The sequence below is a fragment of the Lates calcarifer genome, linkage group LG15, assembly GCF_001640805.2.
Source record: "Lates calcarifer isolate ASB-BC8 linkage group LG15, TLL_Latcal_v3, whole genome shotgun sequence".
Taxonomy (NCBI): Eukaryota; Metazoa; Chordata; class Actinopteri; family Centropomidae; genus Lates; species Lates calcarifer.
Genome location: NC_066847.1, coordinates 1,189,683 through 1,212,697, shown reverse-complemented (window position 1 = coordinate 1,212,697; position 23,015 = coordinate 1,189,683). Strand labels below are relative to the sequence as shown.

The 23,015-nt window shown below is 41.3% G+C and overlaps 3 protein-coding genes across 10 annotated transcripts in view; all 3 read left to right on the top strand.

Annotated features, from left to right (window-relative positions):
- The first annotated feature begins 1,048 nt into the window (after positions 1 to 1,048).
- On the top strand, positions 1,049 to 6,362 carry nat16l (N-acetyltransferase 16, like). 6 transcript variants are annotated; one of them, XM_018678726.2, is made up of 5 exons: positions 1,150 to 1,363; positions 1,634 to 1,753; positions 4,584 to 4,703; positions 4,786 to 5,010; positions 5,468 to 6,362. In XM_018678726.2, the coding sequence occupies exons 1-5, from the start codon at positions 1,307 to 1,309 to the stop codon at positions 6,020 to 6,022; spliced, it is 1,077 nt and encodes a 358-aa protein (XP_018534242.1). In that variant the 5' UTR covers positions 1,150 to 1,306; the 3' UTR covers positions 6,023 to 6,362. The 6 variants fall into 6 exon arrangements, with proteins under 6 accessions (XP_018534247.1, XP_050932317.1, XP_050932316.1 ...); XM_018678731.2 differs by lacking the exons at positions 4,584 to 4,703; positions 4,786 to 5,010; positions 5,468 to 6,362 and adding exons at positions 1,871 to 2,095; positions 2,225 to 4,240 and having other exon boundaries at positions 1,049 to 1,363; XM_051076360.1 differs by lacking the exons at positions 4,584 to 4,703; positions 4,786 to 5,010 and adding an exon at positions 1,871 to 2,095 and having other exon boundaries at positions 1,132 to 1,363.
- Positions 6,363 to 8,630: 2,268 nt separating this feature from the next.
- Positions 8,631 to 16,522, top strand: LOC108884693 (zinc transporter ZIP1). Its single transcript, XM_018678733.2, is given in 5 exon segments — positions 8,631 to 8,798; positions 10,137 to 10,350; positions 10,352 to 10,439; positions 10,863 to 10,993; positions 14,238 to 16,522. Coding segments are annotated over 4 exon segments (1,017 nt in total). The 5' UTR covers positions 8,631 to 8,798; positions 10,137 to 10,236; the 3' UTR covers positions 14,922 to 16,522.
- Positions 16,523 to 17,977: 1,455 nt separating this feature from the next.
- The window catches only part of LOC108884694 (CREB-regulated transcription coactivator 2), a 37,178-nt gene continuing 32,140 nt past the window's right edge, over positions 17,978 to 23,015 (top strand). For 2 of the 3 annotated variants that reach the window (XM_018678736.2, XM_018678735.2), the window contains exon 1: positions 17,979 to 18,210. In XM_018678736.2, coding sequence (XP_018534252.1) covers positions 18,037 to 18,210 — 174 coding nt within the window. In that variant the 5' untranslated portion in view covers positions 17,979 to 18,036. Of the gene's footprint in view, positions 18,211 to 23,015 lie in introns of all 3 variants that reach the window. The other variant, XM_051076353.1, reaches the window with a different exon arrangement.

Here is a 23,015-nt window from a genome sequence, read left to right as displayed (position 1 = left end):
CTGTCAGTACTGAGAAATGAGATGAGTTTTCAGTGCGGGAGTCTCTGTGGCTAATATAAGATCTGATCATTCTGATGCCTTTGTGTCGTCATAGCATCGATTGTGACGTTGGTTTATTGCGCCACTCTAATTGGAATGTCTTGTGACGTCATCTAGCTCGTGACATCATCTGACGTTCCATTCCTTTGGAGACGCAGCGACGTCGAACGCCGCTGAAGAGCCGTTTGACGTAACTGCGCTCAAGTTCGTCCCCGGGGAAGGTGTCACGTGGTGCAGTGACGCTAGACGAAAATGACCGAGAATCTCCGAAGAAAAACAAACAAAAAACGAGTGTGTGTGATTGTGGCTATACTATTAGGCTGTGTCCGTTTTTACCCACTTCTCAAGAACATTAAGGTTTATCTGAGTTCACGAATAACACATAAATGCCGTGATTCAGAATCAGAAACTTTATTCGCCAAGTACATGTCAAAAAGTGATTTGTTCAGGTGCACATCAGTTTATCAAAATAAAATTTTAAAAAGGTGAATAGAAATAGAATTTTGTGTCCTACAGGGTCCTGTACGCAGAGAGTCTGTGTTTCCATTTGCCATAATTGCTATAATTTGACAGTTAAGAAACTGGCTCAAGGGCGCCGTCTCTTGGATAAAGTGGGTAAATGCTCCCGGTAACTGTGAGGGGTTGCTGTACTTCTTTAAGAGCTAAATGTTCGAGTAACGGCTAAATTCACTCACGGAACTAGCTAGTTAGCCTCCATGCTAAAATAAGTAACTGTTGTTTGTAGCGTGCTGTGTGTGAGCTGCGTGTAACGAGCCGACTGTTCGACTGACCGGGACATTGTGTTCCTGTTCAGAGGATAAATGAGGATTATTAAAAACAAGAAAGTTTAACTGAGCTTCTCTCCAGCGATGCTCCGTTTTGAGGAAACGGTTTAGCAAAACCGTTTAAAGGATCAGCAGCCGCGTGTGTTAACTGTTAAGACACGGGTTATTTGTAACTTATAAATAACAACTTGACACACTTTTTCACACTATGGGTGAAAACGGATTTATATTTACCAAAGAAAAACTTTATCATCAGTCCAAAACATTTTAAACACTGTTGCTAAATTGTGGATCTTGAATGCAGCCCATGAAATCTCTTTTTTCTGTCTCTCTGCAGAGCAGCTGGAGTCTCCTCGGTGAAAAGGGGAAAAAAACAAATCTGAGGCGCAGAAGATCCACAGACTTTGAAAACAGCGTTCACTAAAATCTGTGTGGCTCCAGTGAACTGTAAAAGGACCTGATACAACAGTTCAGGACTCTGGATGTCCGCAGCGGGGGATGTGGTGTACAGCTTCGCGGAGGAGCAGGACTTCCAGCAGGTCCAGACTTGTACTATTTCAGTTTACATTTCCCTACCTTAAAGGATAATCCCAGTTGATTACAGCTCTGGTCTTATGAAGCAGTAACAACTGTGTGCACAAAGATAATAAACCTTTTAGCCTCATGACCTGAACATGGCTTCAACTGAAAAGAACTTTTCAGTGAATCATAGTCAGCCTCTTTTAATGCACATCAGATTTAAAAACACATTTAAGTCTCCTTGAGCTAAAGCTGCTGTGTTGACAGCTGTTAGTGTGTTCATGATGCAGGTCCTGAACATCTGCAGCAGTGATGACTTCAATGGGTTGGACTACATGGCTGTTACCTTTCACCGCTGGCTGAAGGAGCCTGGACGACTCGTCTTCCTCGCCAGAATGAACAACAGAGTGGTGAGGACGTCACTTTAAATTTAGTAAAATACAACTTAAAAGCTTACAACTCCAACATAAGAGCAGAAACTATTCCAAAGCCAAAGTGTCAAAGCTCACCTGGGTGTGCACCTGTAGGTGGCGCTGGAGTCTACGCTGCTCGTGGACGGTGGTCAGACAGTCGTGTTTCAGGGTCGCAGGGTGGTATCTGATCTGAGAGGTAGTGGCATCGCTGGTGCCCTCCAGAGGCATGTGACTGACTACATCCGCCGCCATTACCCAGAAGTCTCTGCTGTCAGGCTGAGCCGAGGAGACCAGCCTTCACCGCAAACACTGGCCAAGTACAGATTGATAGCTAAAGAGGTGCGTTGACGGCTGTGGTGACAGTGCTGGATAGATATAGGATACCTTTAGGTAACCCAGACAACCAGACTGCTCAGTTCTTCACTGCCAACTCTGAACTTCTGATGTTGACTGTGTCGCCCTCTGCAGGCCATCTTGTCTCTTTGCTGTGAGGCAACCGACCTTGGCTCCTTCATCAATGAGATGAAGTCCAAACTCTCCAGCCAGGCCGACTCTTCCCAAACTCCAGTGATTCTGAACCAGCAGCAGGCGGAGACTCTGGTCCTGTCCAACCATGTGGTTTCCAACTTGTTGCCTGGCAAAACCATCATCAACGACTGGGAGCCTCTGAAGCCAATGGAGGCTAATCTGGAGGTGCTGCGCCGCAGGGGGTTGACATGGATTGTAGATAATGAGTTTGAGCCCTCTGCCATCAGCCTGTGCACCCCACCGTACCCCGTCCCCTACCGCCATGACGCCCTGCACTTCAACATCAACATCTTTGGTCGTAGTTTGGCTTCAGTCTGCGCCGTGTTTCTGGCTCAGCTTGAAGCTTTGTTACCAAGTCTCCAAGGTTACCTGATCTTCCACACCTATGTGGACCCTGGGGTTTGGCCAGGGTTCCGCCAGTTCTGCCACAACAACGCCAAGGTGTCATTCTTCAAGGACTACTGGGAGGAGCTCATACTGGAGACAGACCTCTGAATTGTCTCAGCAGCGCTGCTTGAGATTGAGCATTGTACAAATATTTAATGGATTTTTAGGCTTTTTGAGATAGTTTTTTCCAGTGATTCCTCAGCAGGTTCAAAGGATCCTTTAGGGGTTCCAGATGTACTTGCTAGGGTTTCTTTGGGTCTCTGAGACCCAGGGTTTACAGCAAGTTTATGTTGTAGATTCTGGGGATCCTTGATTGGGCTCCAGTTGTTCATTAAGGGCTTGAGAAAGGCTCAGTTTCTTGGCTAAAAACGTTACGTAGACTGATAATTTTTGATGTTGATCAAGTCTTCAAAGTTACCTGATCTTCCACACCTACATGGACTCTGCCATTAGACAAGGATTACATGAGTTCTGACAGGCAGATGGCCGACCACCCTGAGTCCTGTTCTGCTTGAGGTTTCTGCCTCTTAAAAGGAAGTTTTTCCTTGCCACAGTTGCCACTATATAAATAAAATTGACTCGACTGACAGAGTAACTCCAAGATTTCTTTTTTCAAGGACTACTGGGAGGAACTCATAGTGGAGACAGACCTCTGAACGTAAGGTTTTTTGTGAGTGTTTTTCCATTGATTTTTCAGTAGGTTATACCAGAGATGGCAGCAGCAAGTTCACATATTACATGAATCAGCTTTGGCATTTACAGTAATCCTTCAATATAAATTAATCCAGCAGGTGTCACTGTTTAAATATCAGATGAATGAATGAATCAGCACATGCACACATGCTTCAAAGTTGATCAGGTTCATCTTTAAGCACTTTGCCTTGAAGAAGATTTTCAGGTTACAGATTAACAATGGATGGCAGTGGATGCAATAAATTGTAGGCAATAGAAAACCAGCAGAGAGTGTTTAAAAGGATGCGTTCAGAATCCCCTGTAAAGAATCTGTTTAGAGTTACCTGCTCCAGAAGAGTTGAATAATGCCTCCTATGCTCATTGTAAAGCCTTGGTTTGGAAGACAGTTGTAATGATAGTGTTCTCAATCATAAACACAAGAACAGACAGAAAAACATCAATTATGAAATGTCAGTTGCAAACTATAATTCTTAAACACTAAGCAACAGGATGTAGTAATATTTAATTATAGAGTCTAAGATGAATGAACTCTGCTAAAAAAGATTTCAGGAGTTTTTAACAGATGGTGATGAAAACTGATTATTAGTTTTTCATGTATTAGGCATCCATTTTTTAACGCAGCTGTTGTGGATCTTGAATGCAGCCCACAGTTTCCTTTCTTTTTTTCTTTTTATAATCATCTGACCATGACTTCCTAAACTGGAGTCCACAGTCCACAGTGACAAACATTTAAAATCACATCTAGAGGAAAAGAAACAGCGGGTACTTTTTCAGACTCAGGAGATTCAAAGACTTTGAAAACAACTTTGCACCTCAGGTCAGTCTGTAAAACCAGAATCGGATCAGCTGGTTTAGTTGAAAACAGGATCTGGATGTCTGCAGCAGGGCACACCTGGGATTTGGAGTACAGTTTTGCAGAGGAGCAGGACTTCCAGCAGGTCCAAACATTTCCTTCTTGTTGTCAATATACAGTTTATTAAGTGATTTCGTAACAGTTCTTGATGCTATTAGCAGCTATTTTTGTGTTAATGTGAATGGTAACCTCACAAAAACACAAAATATTAAGGCTATGCAAACACATGCTAGTTTTTATGTTGGCTTTAGCTTGTGATATGAGCATTACATGCTAAACATTAGCATATTGACTATTACTGGTTTAAAAAAGTAAAAAAAAAAAAAACTTAAGTCTCCTTGAGCTAAAGCTGTTTTTGTGATGCAGGTCCTGAACATCTGCAGCAAAGATGACTACAACGGGTTGGACTATATGGCTGCTGCCTTTCACCGCTGGCTGAAGGAGCCTGGACGCCTCGTCTTCCTCGCCAGGTTGAACAACAGAGTGGTGAGGACTGATCAAATGTGCCTGTTACAGCAGGTGTTCTCTTACTCGTGTCTTCAAAGCTCACCTGGGTGTGCACCTGTAGGTGGCGCTGGAGTCTACACTGCTGGTGGATGGTGGTCAGACAGTCGTGTTTCAGGGTCGCAGGGTGGTACCTGATCTCAGAGGTAGTGGCATCGCTGGCGCCATCCAGAAACATGTGACTGACTACATCCGCCGCCATTACCCAGAAGTCTCTGCATCTAGGCTGAGCCGAGGAGACCAGCCTTCACCACAAACACTGGCCAAGTACAGACTCATAGCTAAAGAGGTGGGTCGTACTGTTTACATAATACATTGTGGGAACTCTTCATATATTATAGCATAAAGACTTTTTGATTAGGGTACAGGTATGTTGATTGAAATACCCTGTAGGAGTTTTATGTAAACAAACAACAGTCATTGAATATTTACTTTCAGTATTTCTCACCAGAACTTAAGATACATCTTTTTAAGGCTTGGCCAGCACGTCGAACACATTTCTCTGTCATAAAACTTTTGCAAACCTGATTCATGTGTGCTAAACTTCAGTACATTTTTCTGCCTTTTCTGGCACATAGAGTGGTGCAGGAGTGAGTCCTCAGGTTAGTAAGTTAGCATTTTATCACTTCAGGGTCCCTTGTCCCAAAGTCGATAGTTTTTTGTTTAGATGCCTGAAATAAGGACTATTGCGAGGCTTCTTTTCACGTTATCACTGCCAACCATGTTGACTGTGTCGCCCTCTGCAGGCCATCTTGTCTCTTTGCTGTGAGGCAACCGACCTTGGCTCCTTCATCAATGAGATGAAGTCCAAACTCTCCAGCCAGGCCGACTCTTCGCAAGCTCCAGTGATTCTGAACCAGCAGCAGGCGGAGACTCTGGTCCTGTCCAACCATGTGGTTTCCAACTTGTTGCCTGGCAAAACCATCATCAACGACTGGGAGCCTCTGAAGCCAATGGAGGCTAATCTGGAGGTGCTGCGCCGCAGGGGGTTGACATGGATTGTAGATAATGAGTTTGAGCCCTCTGCCATCAGCCCGTGCACCCCACCGTACCCCGTCCCCTACCGCCATGACGCCCTGCGCATCAACATCAACATCTTTGGTCGCAGTTTGGCTTCAGTCTGTGCCGTGTTTCTGGCTCAACTTGAAGCTTTGTTACCAAGTCTCCAAGGTTACCTGATCTTCCACACCTATGTGGACCCTGGGGTTTGGCCAGGGTTCCGCCAGTTCTGCCACAACAACGCCAAGGTGTCATTCTTCAAGGACTACTGGGAGGAGCTCATACTGGAGACAGACCTCTGAATTGTCTCAGCAGCGCTGCTTATACACATTTGAGATTGAGCTATATACAAAAATTAGGTTGATTTTTAGTTTTTTTGTGATTGTCCTCTCTGGGGAATCAGATTCAAAGGATCCTTTAGGGATTTCAGAAGTTCTTGCTAGAGTTTCTATGGGTCTCCAATGAATCCCAGGGATTGCAATAAGTTTCTGGTTCCCTGTGTAGATTCTGGGAATCCTTGATTCGATTCCAGTTGTTCTTTAAGGGCTCGAGAAAGAAAAAAAATTTGATGCTGATCTGCTTTATAAATAAAGTGTATTGTTATTACTACAGTTGAAATAAATCAGTCGTGTGCAAATTTGACATTTGGGATGTGTTCTCTCTCCCTAATTTAACTCTTAGTAAAGATAATATCAGAGATGACAGCTGCAAGTTATCATGTATTTTGAGTCAGGTTTTGCATTGACTGTTATCCCTCCATATAAATGCAGTACCAGGATAAGACCAGCAGATGTCACTGTTTAGACTCTAACAGACAATGAATCGTAGATGGAAAAACAGGGGTGTTCTAAATCTGTTTTAAGACCAGTGGTGTGGGAGCAACATCACAAGAAGGCTTGACCGTAACATCGAGGCTGTGCAAACAATATTTTCACATGCTAGTGCTTGTGCCATACATGGGATGTCAACACAGGTAAGGAGCAGGCAAAAGCTTCTGTACAAGGCAGACGAGTTACAGGAATGGCTGGAAATCTCGACTAACAGGTTGTATAAAAACAATAAACTGAAAGGGGGAGAGCAGATACACAGAGGATTGATTGGCTAAGAGACTGTGATCTGTGGATGACACTAAGATGAAACACTGAACGCCAGGTTGTTTCTTTAAATATATGTCAGGCTTAAAACACATTTAAGATTTTTTTAAAGTCTCCTTGAGCTAAATCTGCTGTGTTGACAGCTGTCAGTGTATTCATGATGCAGGTCCTGAACATCTGCAGCCATGACTTTGACTGGATCGACTACATGGCTGCTGCCTTTTACCGCTGGCTGAAGGAGCCTGAACGCCTCGTCTTCCTCACCATGGAGGAACAACAGAGTGGTGAGGACTGAGCACATTAAAAAGACTGATTTCCATTTTGTTTCAAGGACTGTCAGGGTTTCGTGAGGTTTCTTGATCTGAGTTCTTATGGTGTTGAGGGTCAACCTTTTGAGTTTTCTGACAGTAGTTGTTCCTCCTGGATCCTGGAGGATCCTCTGCAGTCTTTAAGAGGTTGTCAAGAGTCTTAATTGGTTTCCAGACACCTTTTAGGTTCTATTTAGAGTCCCAGGCCTTCATGAAGGGGTTTCCTTGATCTTTTATGCACCGTTCTTCCAATCCTGTAAAAATCTCCGAGTTCTCAGAAAGTCAAAATAAAGGATTATATAATTTAATTGGTGACATGAGACAAGACAGAACAAATGTAAAACACTGCTGCACAGACAGACTTACTGTTCTTACTGTACTGTACATTGACCTTTGGCCCCAGACCCACACACACACCCATAAAACATAAACATAAGAAGATAAAGATCACCTTCATCATCAGTTATTCTACGTTAACTGGTGTTTAAATGATCCGTGAGGCCAAAGACACCTGTCATACACCTGTAAATGTTTCCACACAGTCTGGTTTGTGTTGTCAGTTTCCCGGTCCTCAGTCCTCCATTAGACTGGATGTCAGGGTTTTTGACCTCCGGCTGTTTGACAGTAATGAGTGATGAAAAGTGACTTTGTGCTGGAACAGCAACAGTTCCAGGATTCCTGATCAGCTGGTCGGTCCTCCTCCAGGCTGCAACACCATCAAGTTACACACAACACGACCGGATAGAAGGGTTTACTATCAAAATAAAAGCATGAGGAAAATCCCAGTCACCACTGCCCCTTTTAAAACTAACTGTAATATTCATATTGATTTATACTTTATTTACACAGAGAAAAATTATATTTCCATAACACCGCTAAAGGTGTGACACTTTATTTTATTTTGGAATGAACTGGTAACCCTTCACTTTGTTTGGCATTTAAAAACTATATTTAAACACTGGGTTATAATGTAGCTGTGAACAGACCTAAGTGTTTATAAGTGGACACCCATGAGCGGAAACAAATACAGACTGACACCATCACATCTGTAATAATATAAAATATGTTTTCATAGGATAAATTATAAATTAACAAATACTGCTCATTAATAGACACTTGAAAAATGTCCTTTTAGCTTTAAAGACATTATAATGACTTTTAAACCATTTAGAAAATGTTCCAAAGAATTAAATCTAACTAATTCGTAGTTGCAAAAATAAGAAACATGTTTACAGGTAAACCTACCATCCTATATATGTCAGGAATAATTTTACCAAAGATAAAATCACAATAAAATCATATTTGCTTGGGTTTACGTAAATCTCATAAACTGAACAGAAATATAACCAGAATCAATAAGAGTCTCTGTCTGCATAAATAAAACAAAATTACAAACGATTTGAGGACATTTCTTAGGAAATTACGAGGAAACTCCCTAAAGGCTTTTATTCTGTAAACAGGAAGCGCGTCGTGTTGTTGTGTTGAACTTGACAGCAGCTTCGACATAAGACGAGATCAGCTGATGGGAACTGACTCACCACTTCCCGGACAACATGCAGAAACTCATCGAGCCGTTTTCACCGTGAAAAGATTAAAACTGGATTTTACTCGTCTGACTTCAGTAGAATCCGTTTCTACTGAGGAGGATCAGTCGGAGCCGTTTGACCCGGAACCAGGTAGGACTGAAGACCTGATACCCGAGCGGAGAACACATTAAAAAAAACACTGAAGTTTCACCAAAGTTTCCACGTTTATTGAAATCACATGCGGTGATTTCTGTTTCCTTCATCACTTTATTTCCTCTGATGTGAGTTTCTAGTTTCCTGTTGTTTTATTTGTTGATTGTCAGAGTTTGATTTCTCACCGTCCTGTTAGAAAAGTCAGAGGTTAAAAATAAACAGAAACACTCGTCTGATTCATCTCAACATGTATCCTGTGACTGAACGTTTTTATGGGAATATTCACATTTTCATAGATTTAAAATTCATCATTTTTCTGTTTGTTTAGTTTCTAAACATAAAAAGACAGATTACTATGATTATCACTAAAGCCACACAGAACTACTACATTATGGATTATCAGAAAAGTAACAACTATAATTGAATAAATTAATACATAATATTGCTCATTAAATAATTAGAATGAAGTAGAAAATTAATATGAAGCTTAAAATGCGTTTTTCCCCTTTACCAGTTAATTTTCTAATTATCTTTTTTCATTTCTGTCTCGCCTGATGAACTTTAGACTCCCCTAGATAAAGTCAATGTACAGACGGTGACAAATTAAAGGAAAATTTCACTGAGCAACAACAACAACAACAACAAAAAGTACTTTCACAAAACTTGGGAGATTGTGTGAAATTTTCTGGAGATCTTGAGAAACCTGTCAAGAAATCTGTGCAAAAGTTTTGTGAAATCTCCAGAATCAATTTTCTGACCATTTGGGAATCCGCTAAAAAGAGGAAAAGGATATCGTGCACATGCAAAGAGACCAGGTGTGCAGAGAAGTTACAGAGTCCAAGAGGGGACATAAAGTTAAACAAAATAATAATAACGATAATCTGACAGTTGAAAAAGATATTTGCAAGATTTCTGCAAGATCTTCCATAAGTTTCTTGAGATCTCGCAAAACTGCCAGGTTTAAAAACAAATTCCACGTAACCACCTGAACGCTGTTTGAATGAACCATCACAAAGATTCTGAAGCTGATATTTTAAGGTCAAACAGTTTATTTGTATTTTCGAACATACTGCTCAGTATATTTAGCTTTTTAACTTGTTCCGGTGTCTGTCTCCTGTTGCCATCTCTGTCTCTGGTCTGTTTCTTTTTAAAAACTAAACACATGTCAACATTTCCATGGAGCATCAAACAGATTCATAGTGTGATAGCTGATTGGACTCCTGAGGGTTTCAGTATCTTTGCTTGATGTTTTGGTTGTTTCTTTATGTGGAAACAGCTGCAGTGACTGTGTTACTGTGGACCATGAATCTGTTCTGTATTTTCTGTTTCTGACAGACTCATCTCCCGTGTGAGTCCATGGTGGGTGTTTGAGATCTCCTCCCCCGGCTGCCTGACTCAGAAGTGACCGAGGAGGTGCAGAGGAACCAGATTAACGATGACTTTCGGAGGTAGACCGTCCTCCCCCGTCCTCTACTCTCCGGGGAGGGAAACCGCGGCGCTGCAGGTCAACCCGGCTGACGTCCCCGCCCTGGAAATCAAACTGGGAGCAGCTGGTGGTTCTGTTGTCCGTCACGCTGCTGTTTGGGATGGCCCCACTCTGCATCGTACGGGGGGCCGGGCGCTGCAGCGTGGACCCAGGTGAGGAACCAGGGGAAACTTGTCTTTGAAGAGGAGAGAGTTTCAGGGAAACTAAAGAACCAGAACCAGTTGGGTCTTGAGCCTGTTGACCAAGATCTTCCATGTTGAAATCGCAAATGTGCATCTACAAGTTGTCTCAAAAACACATAACACAGGTCCAGGTGTTGATCACGCAACATAACTTTGAGTACTTACTCACAAAGGTTATTTCTTGCACCTGCTGCCTGCACATAACTGCACTATGCTTTATTTGTTCACATCAGTTAACAGTCTTGGAACTTTTTGATTGCACCTGGTATAAACCAGGGGAAAATAGAAATAAAGTGTCTCTACTAATGACCTGTACCTACTGTTCATACTCGTAGATCAGCTGCAGTGAGTCTGCAGGAGGTGTTAGGTTGATCCCAGGTCTTGGTTTTGCAGATTTGCGGCGCCGGATGCTGAGTTTGATCAGCTGCTTCGCCGGAGGAGTTTTTCTGGCCACCTGCCTGTTGGACCTGCTGCCGGACTACCTGCAGAGCATCAACGAGGCCTTCAGCAACGCTGGGATCACAGTAAGACCACACAAGTCCAGACACCAGGCCGTTAAGTCTTGTCAGTACATATTCAGCAACATGAACACGGGGACCATCATTCACATGTCAGACAGCTATAACTAACACAAAGCTGAGCTGACAGAAAGAAAGTCATGAAGTCAGCAAATGGACTCAGAAATGTCAGTTATGCAACAGTATATAAAGTTAACATGAGATATTGGTCATACCAGATGATGTAAAGCTGAAGCAATCAAACCTCAGAGAGAAATACATTCAGTAAACGTTTGTTTTATTGCTTGTGAATCCAGCTTCTCTTTTCTTGGAGGAGGATAGTGTTATTTCCTCTTTCAAAAGTCAAATAGTTTGGCTTTAAAGTTCAGTAGGACACTGTCAGGAGCCACGTGAAATAAAGTACCATTTTCCATCTTCTGTACCAGACTCCATTGATAAAAATAGTAATTATAGCTAGCAGGGTTGCTGGTACACTGTTGCCTCCATTTGTTGGTTTGTTTGTGTTATTGTGTGACTTTCAGTGTTGGAAGAAGTAATCCGACTTGTTACATAATGAAAATATCACACACTAACACAAACAAACAGATGGAGGCAGTGGTATTCCAGCAGCTCCTGTGTTCTGCTCGGTAAAATTCCCATTTTTGTCGATGGAGTCTGGTATTGTCATATAAGGACATTTTAGATTAAATAAAAAGGTCTTTCCCTGTAGGAATCCTATGCATAATGTTAAATTATGTTGAAATAACTTGTAATTCACATGGAAAAGCAAAGATAAGAGGCAGGTCTAGAGAGAGAAAAGTATATTTATATGCAGCAGAAAGATGATTTTCCTGCCTTCCCGTTTGGTTGTTAATGCTATAACCCCTCAGATTTATCTTTATTTGAGATTTTGACCTGATGATGGTACTAGATGAAATGTTATGAGATCTCTGGTGATTCCTTTGAGTCACACTCAGACTAAAAATGTGATTTAATGTGGAGTTTGTGCAAACTGGGATGATTTTTCGGAGGCGGGTGGCTGAAGGTCAAAGCTAAAAAGAGATACTGCTGGGAAACCTGCAGAGTGTGTGTGTGTGTGTGTGTGTGTGTGTTTGTGTGAATAGAGGGGGTGTGTTTAACGGGAATCACTCTCCTCCCTCCCAAAACAAACTGTCGGATGAAATCTCCAGCAGCTTCAGTGCTTCCAAAAGAAAAAGTTAGAGATTGTATTAACACTCTGTGTGTGTGTGTGTGTGTGTGTGTGTGTGTGAAATCCTCTCCCTCCCTTTTCTTCCCGCACTTCCTGCCTTAAACCACATTGTATTTAATGTGTTTTTATGCTGCCTTCAGGCGCTTGTCGTCTTTCAGGAGGTTGTAAATCAGCTTGTCAGGCATTAAATTCATCTAATTTGGAAAAACAGCAGAATTTATGGAGCTTTTAATTAGTTTTATGCTTTTTTAAAACTCATAAATCATTTATTTAAGGTCTTTAAATATTCATGCGCGAATATTTTTTATAATAACAGTCGTCTTTAATCCTTGAGCAGCTAAAGAGGCCGATATTTCCCTCAGGAGGAGGTGAAGACCAAAATCCGAGCTAAAACAGAGGGAATCATGTTGCTCTCAACTTTCTAATGTAATAATACAGAGGTTTTGGTTTGTTGGCTTGTTGTGGAGTTTTTCTGGCCAAACATCATTAATGCAGCTTTAATAAATTCATTAGAAAACAGTTCAAACAAAAGTAAAGTTTGGATTTAAGGAATAAATAAAACTGTGTTCGTCGACCTCCTCGTGTCTGTTCAGGGCGTTAATTCATGTTTTTAAGACACAGATTAAACTGACTGTTTCTATCTGCGAGGAGTTTTTCTTCATCCTTATCTCTGATCTGAATCTTGTCTACATCCGCTGGTTTTCAGTCCTCAGCAGTTTGTCGTCCTGTGTCGACAGATGATGTGACAACAGTTTGATCTTTGTAACTTTACAACACATCGTAGAATCAGATGATTTAGAAAAACCACAGTGTACTATGTTTCTATCAGCATGGGCGTGTGTCGTAATGCAGACGGCTCTGTTGATTTGAGTTTTATATTAAGGAAATATGATAAAGAATATTTTGTATAATTTAGACTAGAAATTTCCTCTGATTTTAGTTTTTACATCAAAGTATCTGATGCTTCAGCTCCTTTCACTGCTCCCACCTCATTTCCGTTTCAAATATTTCAGACTTCACAAGAAATATTAGTATAATATTAGTTAATTAGTTAATTAATATTAGTATAGTATTAATATTATAACTTCATTCACTGCTAACGTTTAAACTGACTCCCTTTCAGAAAAACTTTCAGTACTTTTTTCTCAGCTGCCTCTTCAACTCCTTTAAAAGCTTTGACCTGCTGAGAACAGGTTTTATCTTCTTGTTTTAACCTGAACAAAACAAAAAGTGTGAAAACATTTCCCTCCATTTCAAGTCTTTATGCCAAGCTAAGTTAGCTACCTACAGTTGGTAGTATCACACTTTAATGTTTATTAAATCTCAGTCAGAATACAAAAAGAGCAGTGCAGTCGATGTTAGTTAATAGCTAACATGTTAGCTCTTGGAATGTATGCTAACAGCTATTTCAGCTAACGTTAGCTAACTGCTATGAGCCAAAATGGCGACTGAAAAATGTCTTCATGTCAGTGTAAAGTTCTCTGCTGCTTCATTGTAATCTGAAATACATTTCAGTGTAACTGTATATGGTTTATGAAAACTTTGACTTTATTTATGAGAATATGTTGCAAGATGTAAATGTTATGCTATGCTAGTTCCAGCCCTGAAGTTAGCATCAGCCTGGTTCCTCATTTAGACAACTTAGCAACAAGTTAGCAACCGCCTTTTTTAAGACACGTAAAAGCTTCAAACATCAGGAGTGGGGGATTTACTGACCCATTTTATGTTGGAGAATCAAACCTGAAAATGTCTTGAGCTTGTGTTAAAACCACAGACCTTATTTCAGACATTTAACCAGAAACACACTGACAACAGGAAGTGCTAACATGCTAACATGCTAACAGACTTCCTGCTTTTAAGATTGTTCCTGCAGCTCTGTATAAATCTATTTATCAAAATGTGAAACTTTCTTTTACGTTGTTTAACCCTTTGCCACATCAGTTCATCATTTTAAGACTTTTTTTCAACCATCAGTTTTTAATAACCTTTTCTAGGTCCTTTATTACGTTATTACTACATTTTGAGGTCTAACTGGTCTGAACTTTTCTTCTCTCCTCGCAGCTCCAGTTCCCTCTCCCAGAGTTTATTGTGGCCATGGGCTTCTTCCTGGTCCTGGTCCTGGAGCAGGTGATCCTGGCCTTCAAGGACCAGTCGTCCTCCTACCTGGAGGAGCGTCGGTCTCTGCTGGTGGACTCCAGCGTCCAGGCAAACGACAAGAACGGCTTCCATCACCGCCATCACGGATCGCAGGAGGCCGAGGGCGGCCACTTCCACGTGGACTTCGGCTCTCAGTCTGCCCTGCGCGCCTTCATCCTGGTCTTCTCTCTGTCTCTGCACTCTGTGTTTGAGGGCCTGGCGGTGGGTCTGCAGGAGGAGGGGAAGGAGGTGCTGGAGATCTGCCTGGCGCTGATGATCCACAAGTGCATCATCTCCTTCAGCCTGGCGTTCAAGCTGTGCCAGGGCCGGCTGCGGCGCTCTGTGGTCGCCGGCTGCCTGCTGCTGTTCGCCGTCATGTCCCCGCTCGGCATCGGCCTGGGGATCGGCCTCACCGAGACCAAGGCGTCCCCGCAGCACCAGCTGGCCCGCTCCACGCTGGAGGGGCTGGCGACGGGAACCTTCGTCTACATCACCTTCATGGAGATCCTGCCACACGAGCTCGGCTCCTCCAGGCACCGCATCCCCAAGGTGGCCATGCTGCTGGTGGGCTTCGCCGTGGTCACCGCCGTGCTCTTCATCAAACTGTAACCGTGACGTGAAAGCAACAAGCTCGTCCATCTGATGCCATGTATCAGAGATGACAAACCTTCATTCATTAGAGTCGACTAAAAGCTTCACAGATCAGGTCCAGATAAAAGATCCAGTCTTTTCAAGGTCTTTAACATGTTGGAAAACAACAGAGTCCCACAGTGATGATGTGTTTCTGTAGTCCAACCTGAAGTTAGCATCAGCCTGGTTCCTCCACTAAAAGCCAATGGGATTTTTTCATAGTGTTTTGGATTATTCCAGAAAATAAACAGTGACCAACTAAAGTTTCTGATCCTTCAGATTTAGTTGATCAGATCATCTTCACAGATGAACACCACTGTTCTGATGTTTGAAGTAAGAAGCTAATGTTAGGCTATAAACCAACTACACCACGGTCACATGACGTCAACGTGTTAAAACCACAGACCTTATTTCAGACATTTAACCAGAAACACACTGACTTTGGGATGAGGGAACAGTAAGTGCTAACATGCTAACATGCTAACATACCTCCTGGTTTTAGGATCAGTCCTGCAGGACTCTATTAAAAATGTTTTTTACTCTCTGTCTGGTTAAATCTCAGTAAAGCAGACAAACCTCCAAGTTTGATAATTTGATTAATCTCAAATTTAACTAGAATTTGCACCAGTGAAGAAGAATATCAGCTGTCCTAGTCCTGTAGAGTTGTAAATATCTGTTACAACCTGTGTTGTAGTGTTAGAGTCCAGGACTTGGAACTCGACCCATCAGGACTTGAGCATTGACTGGAAACAAGGACTCAGACTCTGACTTTTTCTGTAATAATTTAGCATAAGATGTTGATCGCTGTATTAATACTTTAACAGGAGGGCAGTCAACTCTGAACACCTGTGACTTGAGACTTGAGAGTCAGACTTGAGGTTTAGTGATTTGACTACAACACTGGTCACGACTTCTGACACTGCAGAGTGACGTTGGACAATCTGAAACACTAAGACGTTGCTGGACCCAGACAGTGTTAGCTGTGTTAGCATAGCTGCTAACTGTGTAGCTATGCTCACATAGCATGTTAGCATCAGATTTGTGTCTTTGTGGACAGAAAAACAGCTCATTAGCATCTACAAATCTCCTCCAGTGTGACATGTGACCACATCTGTGTGAAGATGTCGTGTTTTTACCGCCCCCTGTTGGTTAATCGTTACAAAAACAACAAAGTTCTGTAACTGAAACAACAAAAATTTAGTTTGTAGCTGTGAAAATGTTTATTCAGATGACGCTCTGCAGAGAAACTCAAACATAACATCCTGGTTGTTCAGCACAGGTGGGTTTAAACCTCACATCACCTGATTTTAATTTATCTTTTTCTTGCTTTAACTGGATTTTATGAGCTGAAAAAAGAAAATCTTCTTCAGTAAATCCTGAAAATATGGAGTCGATGTAACGACAGTGCTTAGAAATGTATTTTTGTAATTAAATCACCAAAGCCTTTGATCCAAAGTCGTTTTGAGAGCCACAATATTTTAATCTTTGTGTTGAATGTAATGAAATATGTGTCACTATATTTTGTATTGTGATGATTCATGAAAAACTGAATTCAACATTAAATAGTTTTTCAGATCAGACTGAGATTCTGAATTCTGTTGGTTTCAAATGGAAAGTTTTGACTTTTGCTTTCAAAATAAATAAACATTATTGTCGTTATTTCTCTGTAATTTTCTCTTAAGTGAATTATAATTAATCTTAATGATTAAGTTTAATTTTTCCAGCTGTTGCTGAAGACCTGGAAATGTGGTTGAAAGCTCCGGAGAAAGTTATTATTTTATTTTACTGTTACAAGGCAAAAGAAAACAACCACAAAGAGACAAAAAATGATCAAAAAGAGACATAAACAACCAAAAAAATTTTTTAAATATTAAATAAAATAAAATAAAAATGTAGGAAAACCAGAACCTTTACACCTTCTTCTGTTTTTACTCACTCTCCTCCTCTGCTTTCAGGCTGAATCAGCCCACACACTCTCTCCAGGAAATTAATGTGTTTTTCTGTTTTACCCACTCATTAACATAGGAAGCTGAAGGAACCAGACCCTGACCTCTGACCTCTGACCTTCCTGTAGCAGAGGCGGAGCAGGTGAAAACAAAACTCCCCCACCCCACCACCCCCAACACCTCCGCCTCCACCCAGCGTGGATTTCTAAAGAACTACATTTTAATCGCGACACTATAATTAACGCAGGAAGTTGACTTCTGTGGTTTGAAGTGTTTCGCGGTGCAGTACCTGGAAGCTGCCGCCAGGTGGAGCGCTGCCACTTTCACTCAGAAGTCAAAGCTCGTCTGTGTTTGACAGGATGACTCACTCCAGAGCTGTTAACACCCCTCCCCACACACACACACACACACCTGAAAGTGGGCGTTCACTCCTTGTTCTTATTTGACCTCAGACGGACTCTGCAGGTGAAAAGCTGTTACCATGGAAACCAAACTAAACAGACCTGAAACAAACGTGCTCTCCCCTGACATTTATAGATGGGATTTTTTTAAAAAAACACTGAAACAGTCATTTAATTTATTTTTTAACTAAACCGATCATAAATTTAATTTACATTTTGCCAGTTTTCATAATAATTGTTTATTTATTTATTTTAAATCATGAATCGAAACAGTAACAAAAAACAGTTCAGTTAATTTTACTTTTATTTATTCAAATCTGTATTTTAATTTTTTTATTTTTATTATTTTCAACTGTTTATTTTATTTTTAGCAGATTTTTCCTCCCTAGCATGTTAGGACATGTTACGCCTTTTTTTATTTTATTATTTTTGTTTGATTATTTATTGACTTTTACGAACATAATACAAATCTATCACGCCACAGAGATTTTTCTTGATATTATGGGCACCTGGGCATTAACCTGAGGGTAAATTTAATGTTTACATTTTATGCACCTAGTATAATTATTTAAAGCTTAATTACTGTTTTCAGTGTGAAATGATCGTGTGGGCACATTTTGGTGAGTAGTGAGCGGCTGACGTTTCTGGTTCCCATAATTAGCAGCGGAGTGAGACCTCTTCGCTGTGTCTCCCCTCTCTGGTGAAAATCATTCCACTACGTCAAGTCGTCCCGTCCGCTCGGTGAAGATGTCTGCGACGGGTACAGGCGGCTGTGGACCCGGACCCGGACCCACCTCGGGCACCGGGTCCGGGGCTTCAAACCCCCGAAAGTTTAGCGAGAAGATAGCGCTGCACACCCAGCGGCAGGCCGAGGAGACAGCCGCCTTCCAGGAGGTTATGATGGACATCACCTCGACCAGGGTAAGTCTGAGACGGAGGCAGGAGGAGGAGAGCTGCCCGGAGGAAGAGAGGCCTTGCCTGGGCTTGTCGGGCTCCGAGATAACGTTATCTGTAGCCTGTACATGGCGCTCTGCTTAGATTTGGTGCATTTATAGCGAATAACAACTTACGACGACGAAGTCTGTGTTTTTTGTCGGACGTACGTTGTCAGCAGAAAAAGTTGTCGCCTCTTGTTGTCCATTTCCGATACGTCGTTAGCGTAGTTAGCAAGCATTAGCTACGGCGGCTAACTTGGCTTGTTTACTATGTTACGTGAACGTCGCTGTCACCCTGCTAGCTGCGATACGCTCGGTCCGCCGCGGAGAGAGGGTCCCGCTGAAGTCCGTTCAAAAATCTGGAACTTCAGTGCGGCGTTACTCATTCTGACACATATATTCAACAAGTAGAACATAATTTGATATATTTTACGAGCAATACTGTTCTTCTGGTTAATTCGGCGCTCAATTTGCCAACTTTAATGTCATGACAATCAGAGCTAACTTTTAAAACGGTATACGCCTCTTCTAGTACAGCTAACTGATAGCGTTAACTTCTCCTAATATAAATGTGCATAAATGTGTTGTCGTTATTGGAGCCACCCCGTTTTAATTGATAGAGTGAAATGTTGTACTGTAAAGGCTTTAAGTTGTGATTTATTTGGTAAACATCTCCACCAAGGCTGCAAATAATTTATCGTCAGTTTTTTAAATGGAATTTGGCGTGACGGTTTTTGCATGCAGGTTAGGACGTGATTATCAGGGCTTTTTACTCAGCTATCTTAATTCAAGTCCGTCAGCTTGCACTTGGCAGTCATTTAGCTGTGTAAACACTGAGTATTGAACAGTTGTTATCTCAGTTGGCTAAACCAGGATGCGTTGGGTTGAGTGTGTAGTTATCCACCTGTGGATTTCGGGCTTCTGCAGAAACAGTCAGAATACATCTTATTTTATTTTTTATTTATGACACTACTTAACTGATCAGGGCTTAATCTTAATAGCAGATAATGTATAGGTTAGGACAGGCAGTCCAGACCAGCTTTGGTCCTCATCAGGATTATTAAAAGGAACATTTATGTTCATTTACTGTAAGTTTAGCTGTGTGTTAATATTAAAGCTTTATTTTTGTCATTTATCAAGTAAAAACTAAATCACATTTTCTGGTTAGAGTGAAGTGTCTCTGCTGGTTCCAGTAAATGGATTTTGTGGGTGTTGCTGACGTTCAGTCGATGTGATAAAATGTCTGAACAGAAACACTGAGAGTCTGGTTTCAGGATCTGTTGGAGTCTGGGTCTTTACTCAGGCTTTATTTTCAATATATGTTACTGTTCCTAATTTTCTGAGCAGGACTGCAGAGCAGACTCCACACACTCAGTCAGGTGTGATCGTTGTCGTCGTCCTGTGATGCTCGACAGGTGAACTGCTGGACCAATCACAGCCTGTGTTTACCTCGGCCCGCTGTGATTACCTGCAGCTGTGGCTTCAGGCGAGTGTGTTCATTTATTTTTACTGCACAGACAACAGACACGGAGACGGACATAATCCTCTTTGCATGGAGTCTTATTTGGATTAATATGAACAGAGTTTGTGTTGTTTATATTTAGCTCAGGAGTGCTTGCTCTGCCTTTAATATCTCCGGGTGTATTAGAGTTTTGGATGTTGATACGATCTTTGCATCAGTGTGATAAAGTGCTTTGATGTGGCGCGTATTTGACTAAAGCAGACATGGCTGGCTGGTTGTTTTATCTGAAAAGAATCAACAGAAAATGAATCAGCAGCTGTTTTGATAGTTGATTAATCACAGATCGATCTGCAGCCTCTCAGTTTGGAGGATGTTCTGTGTTATCTCAGCGTTTCTGACAAGATGTTTGAAGATACAACGGGCATTTTCACTGTTATGTGACATTTTATTGATAAAACAGCTCATTTACAAGACAGTTAATTGAAGAAATATGAATTAAAAATAAGCATTAGTCCCAGCAGAAAGTTTTCAGACCTTCATAATTTCACTCTATGATTTATTTGATGCATATTCCTAAAAAGCTGCGTATAAAAGCTGTATGTTTTTGCAGGTTAATCCAGACAGGAGTCCAAAAACCAGGCTTTTCCTGGTTGAACCTGAGATTAGGATGATATGTGCATTACAGGGATTTTTCCACCTCTGATTGATGTGTGTCACCTGACGTTTTCCAAAAAGGCAGCGAAGGCCTGACGTAACTTATCTGATCAGAGAGTGAGCAAACATGACCGAGACTCTGGATCTGACTGAACCTCCAGCACCTAAACCAGTTTTCAGTCCTGGGTGACAGACGCCGGCGCCCGGGCTCGTAAATGTTTGTGATCTGAGTGTGAAGGAAGCGATGTGAGTTAGTGTTTTAGTCATGAATCGTGCAGCTGAACGTCTGGAAACACGTGTTTTTAGTTTCAGGCGATCCACTGATATTCAGCTGGTGTGAGAGAAACTGACTTCCTGGATGATAGTGGAGTTTTATATCAGCAGGTGAAGTGTCAGGCGATGATTTTCATTAAGACTGCAATCAATATCACACTATTGATTCAGACATTTTCCAATATTGATAGACCGTGAACAGGTTGAGGTGTTTCCAGTGTTTTCTTCATCTCGTTTTCATCTCTCATGGAAACAGAAAGTAAAGTTTGTTTTAGTCATTTTTTCTCAAAACCATAAATCTCAAAATCCTGGTTCCAGCTTTTTTTCCTGTTTCTCTTTGTTTTGTTTCATTGGAAACTGAATTCATTTTATATTTTTGGACAAAACCAGACATTTGGAGACTGTTACCAACACTTTCTAGTTTCACAGATCAAATCGATAATGAACAAACAGTGACAAACAATCAATCAGCAGATATTCTGATAATTGAAACCTGTCAAACTCTGGCTTCACCTCCTCACATGTGAATATTTGATGCTTTTTGTTGCCAAATATGAGAATAAACAGAGTGTGCTGATTGTAGAGATTGACTGATTAATTGATCAGCTGATTAATCAGGCTGATATCTGATATCTCAGGACGTTGATATAAACTCTGCAGTCGACTGAAACTTTGCAGGACAAAAACACAGATGCTGCTGTGAGTTAACATCATTTATTATTTATTTAAATAAGTTTATAAATGTGTGTTTTCTCTTAAACAAAGAGAAGCTGCTGATAAAAACTTTTTTCATTATTACAACAACAACATAAAAAACTGTATTAATAATTCTTACTGCTCTTTTGTTATTTAACAACATCATAACAATGTTGTTATGTAAATATGTCAAATTAACTGAACAACCAGAAGAAAATTAATCAGCAGCCGTTTCATTGATCAAATAATAAAATACAAAAGAATTCCTGGTTCCAGCTTCAGATGCAGATTTGATGTTTTATTTCACTGTGAACTGAATTTATTTTATATTTCTGGACAAAACCGGACGTTTAGAGACTGTAACAGACATTTCACTGTTTGAATCCATACAGAGCTCACAGACATCAGTAGTCACAGCTTTAACTGATCAGGTTAATCAATAATGAAAATGATTCATGTCTCATTTCACTTTCAGTGTGTGAAAGGGGCTTCTGACACATAAATACCACCTCCCTCCTCCTCCCCCTATTTACTGACAATACCACCCTTTTGGGCTCCATCTCTTCTGGGAATTCGTCCTTTACACACACACACACACACACACACACACACACACACACATGCGTGTGCAGCAGGAGTGTGTGGGTGGTCCAATCAGCTAATAGCATCAGGGTGTGTGTGTTGGTGGTTCAGTGTTGATATGCAGTTTCTCTCAGACTCTTGAATTTTTCTGCTGCAGAAATCAGAGAAACACGACTTCCTCAGGGCTGAATAACTGACGTGTGATTGGTTTATCAGACGCTGTGCACAGGTTAGAGCCCGATCAATACATCAGCTGTCGCCTGGTTTCAGGTTACACCTGTTAGTAATTTAAATAAGGGCTGTACCAGGTAACCTGACGATTCATTTATGACTGATCCTGGCAGGGATGATGTGTTTCTGTAGTTCAGTAAGAAGCTAATGTTAGGCTATAAACCAACTACACCACGGTCACATGACGTCAACGTCTCCACCACTAAGCTTCCAACTGGTCATTTCATTTAGCTCTGAGCTCTTCTACAAAAGCCTTTCTTCTTAGAAAGTTAGTGAGAGTTTGAAAGAGCGTGAGTAGAAACACAACGAGGCTGTAAAGGTGGACTGGTGAGTAGATGGGTTTTCATGTTAACGTCCCCGACAACCTCTGTAGTCTCATTTAGACACTCGTTAGCAACCGCCTTTTTTAAGACACGGAAAAGCTTCAAACATCAGGAGTGGGGGATTTACTGACCCATTTTATGTTGGAGAATAAAACATGATAATGTCTTGAGCTTGTGTTAAAACCACAGACCTTATTTCAGACATTTAACCAGAAACACACTGACAACAGGAAGTGCTAACATGCTAATATGCTAACTGACTTCCTGGTTTTAGGATCAGTGCTGCAGCTCTGTCTTCTCTTACCACATTTTCCATGTCATTAATGGAGGCTGTTGTTTGTCGCCATCTCCGTCCTCTCTGTCCAACCTGGAGAATAGGACACGCCCACTGATGATGTCACAGTTCACACCTGAAAACATGTTGTTTTTGGGAACAGAGCCATTTTATTTTTGGTTGAAATTTAGGTTCAGGAACGAGAATGAAACCTGGTCCATGTTGGTGGAGTAGAAGTACCTGCAGGGTGCGTTAGTTTAGGGTGCGTTTGATTTGAGTTTTCTCTGAGTGAAGCT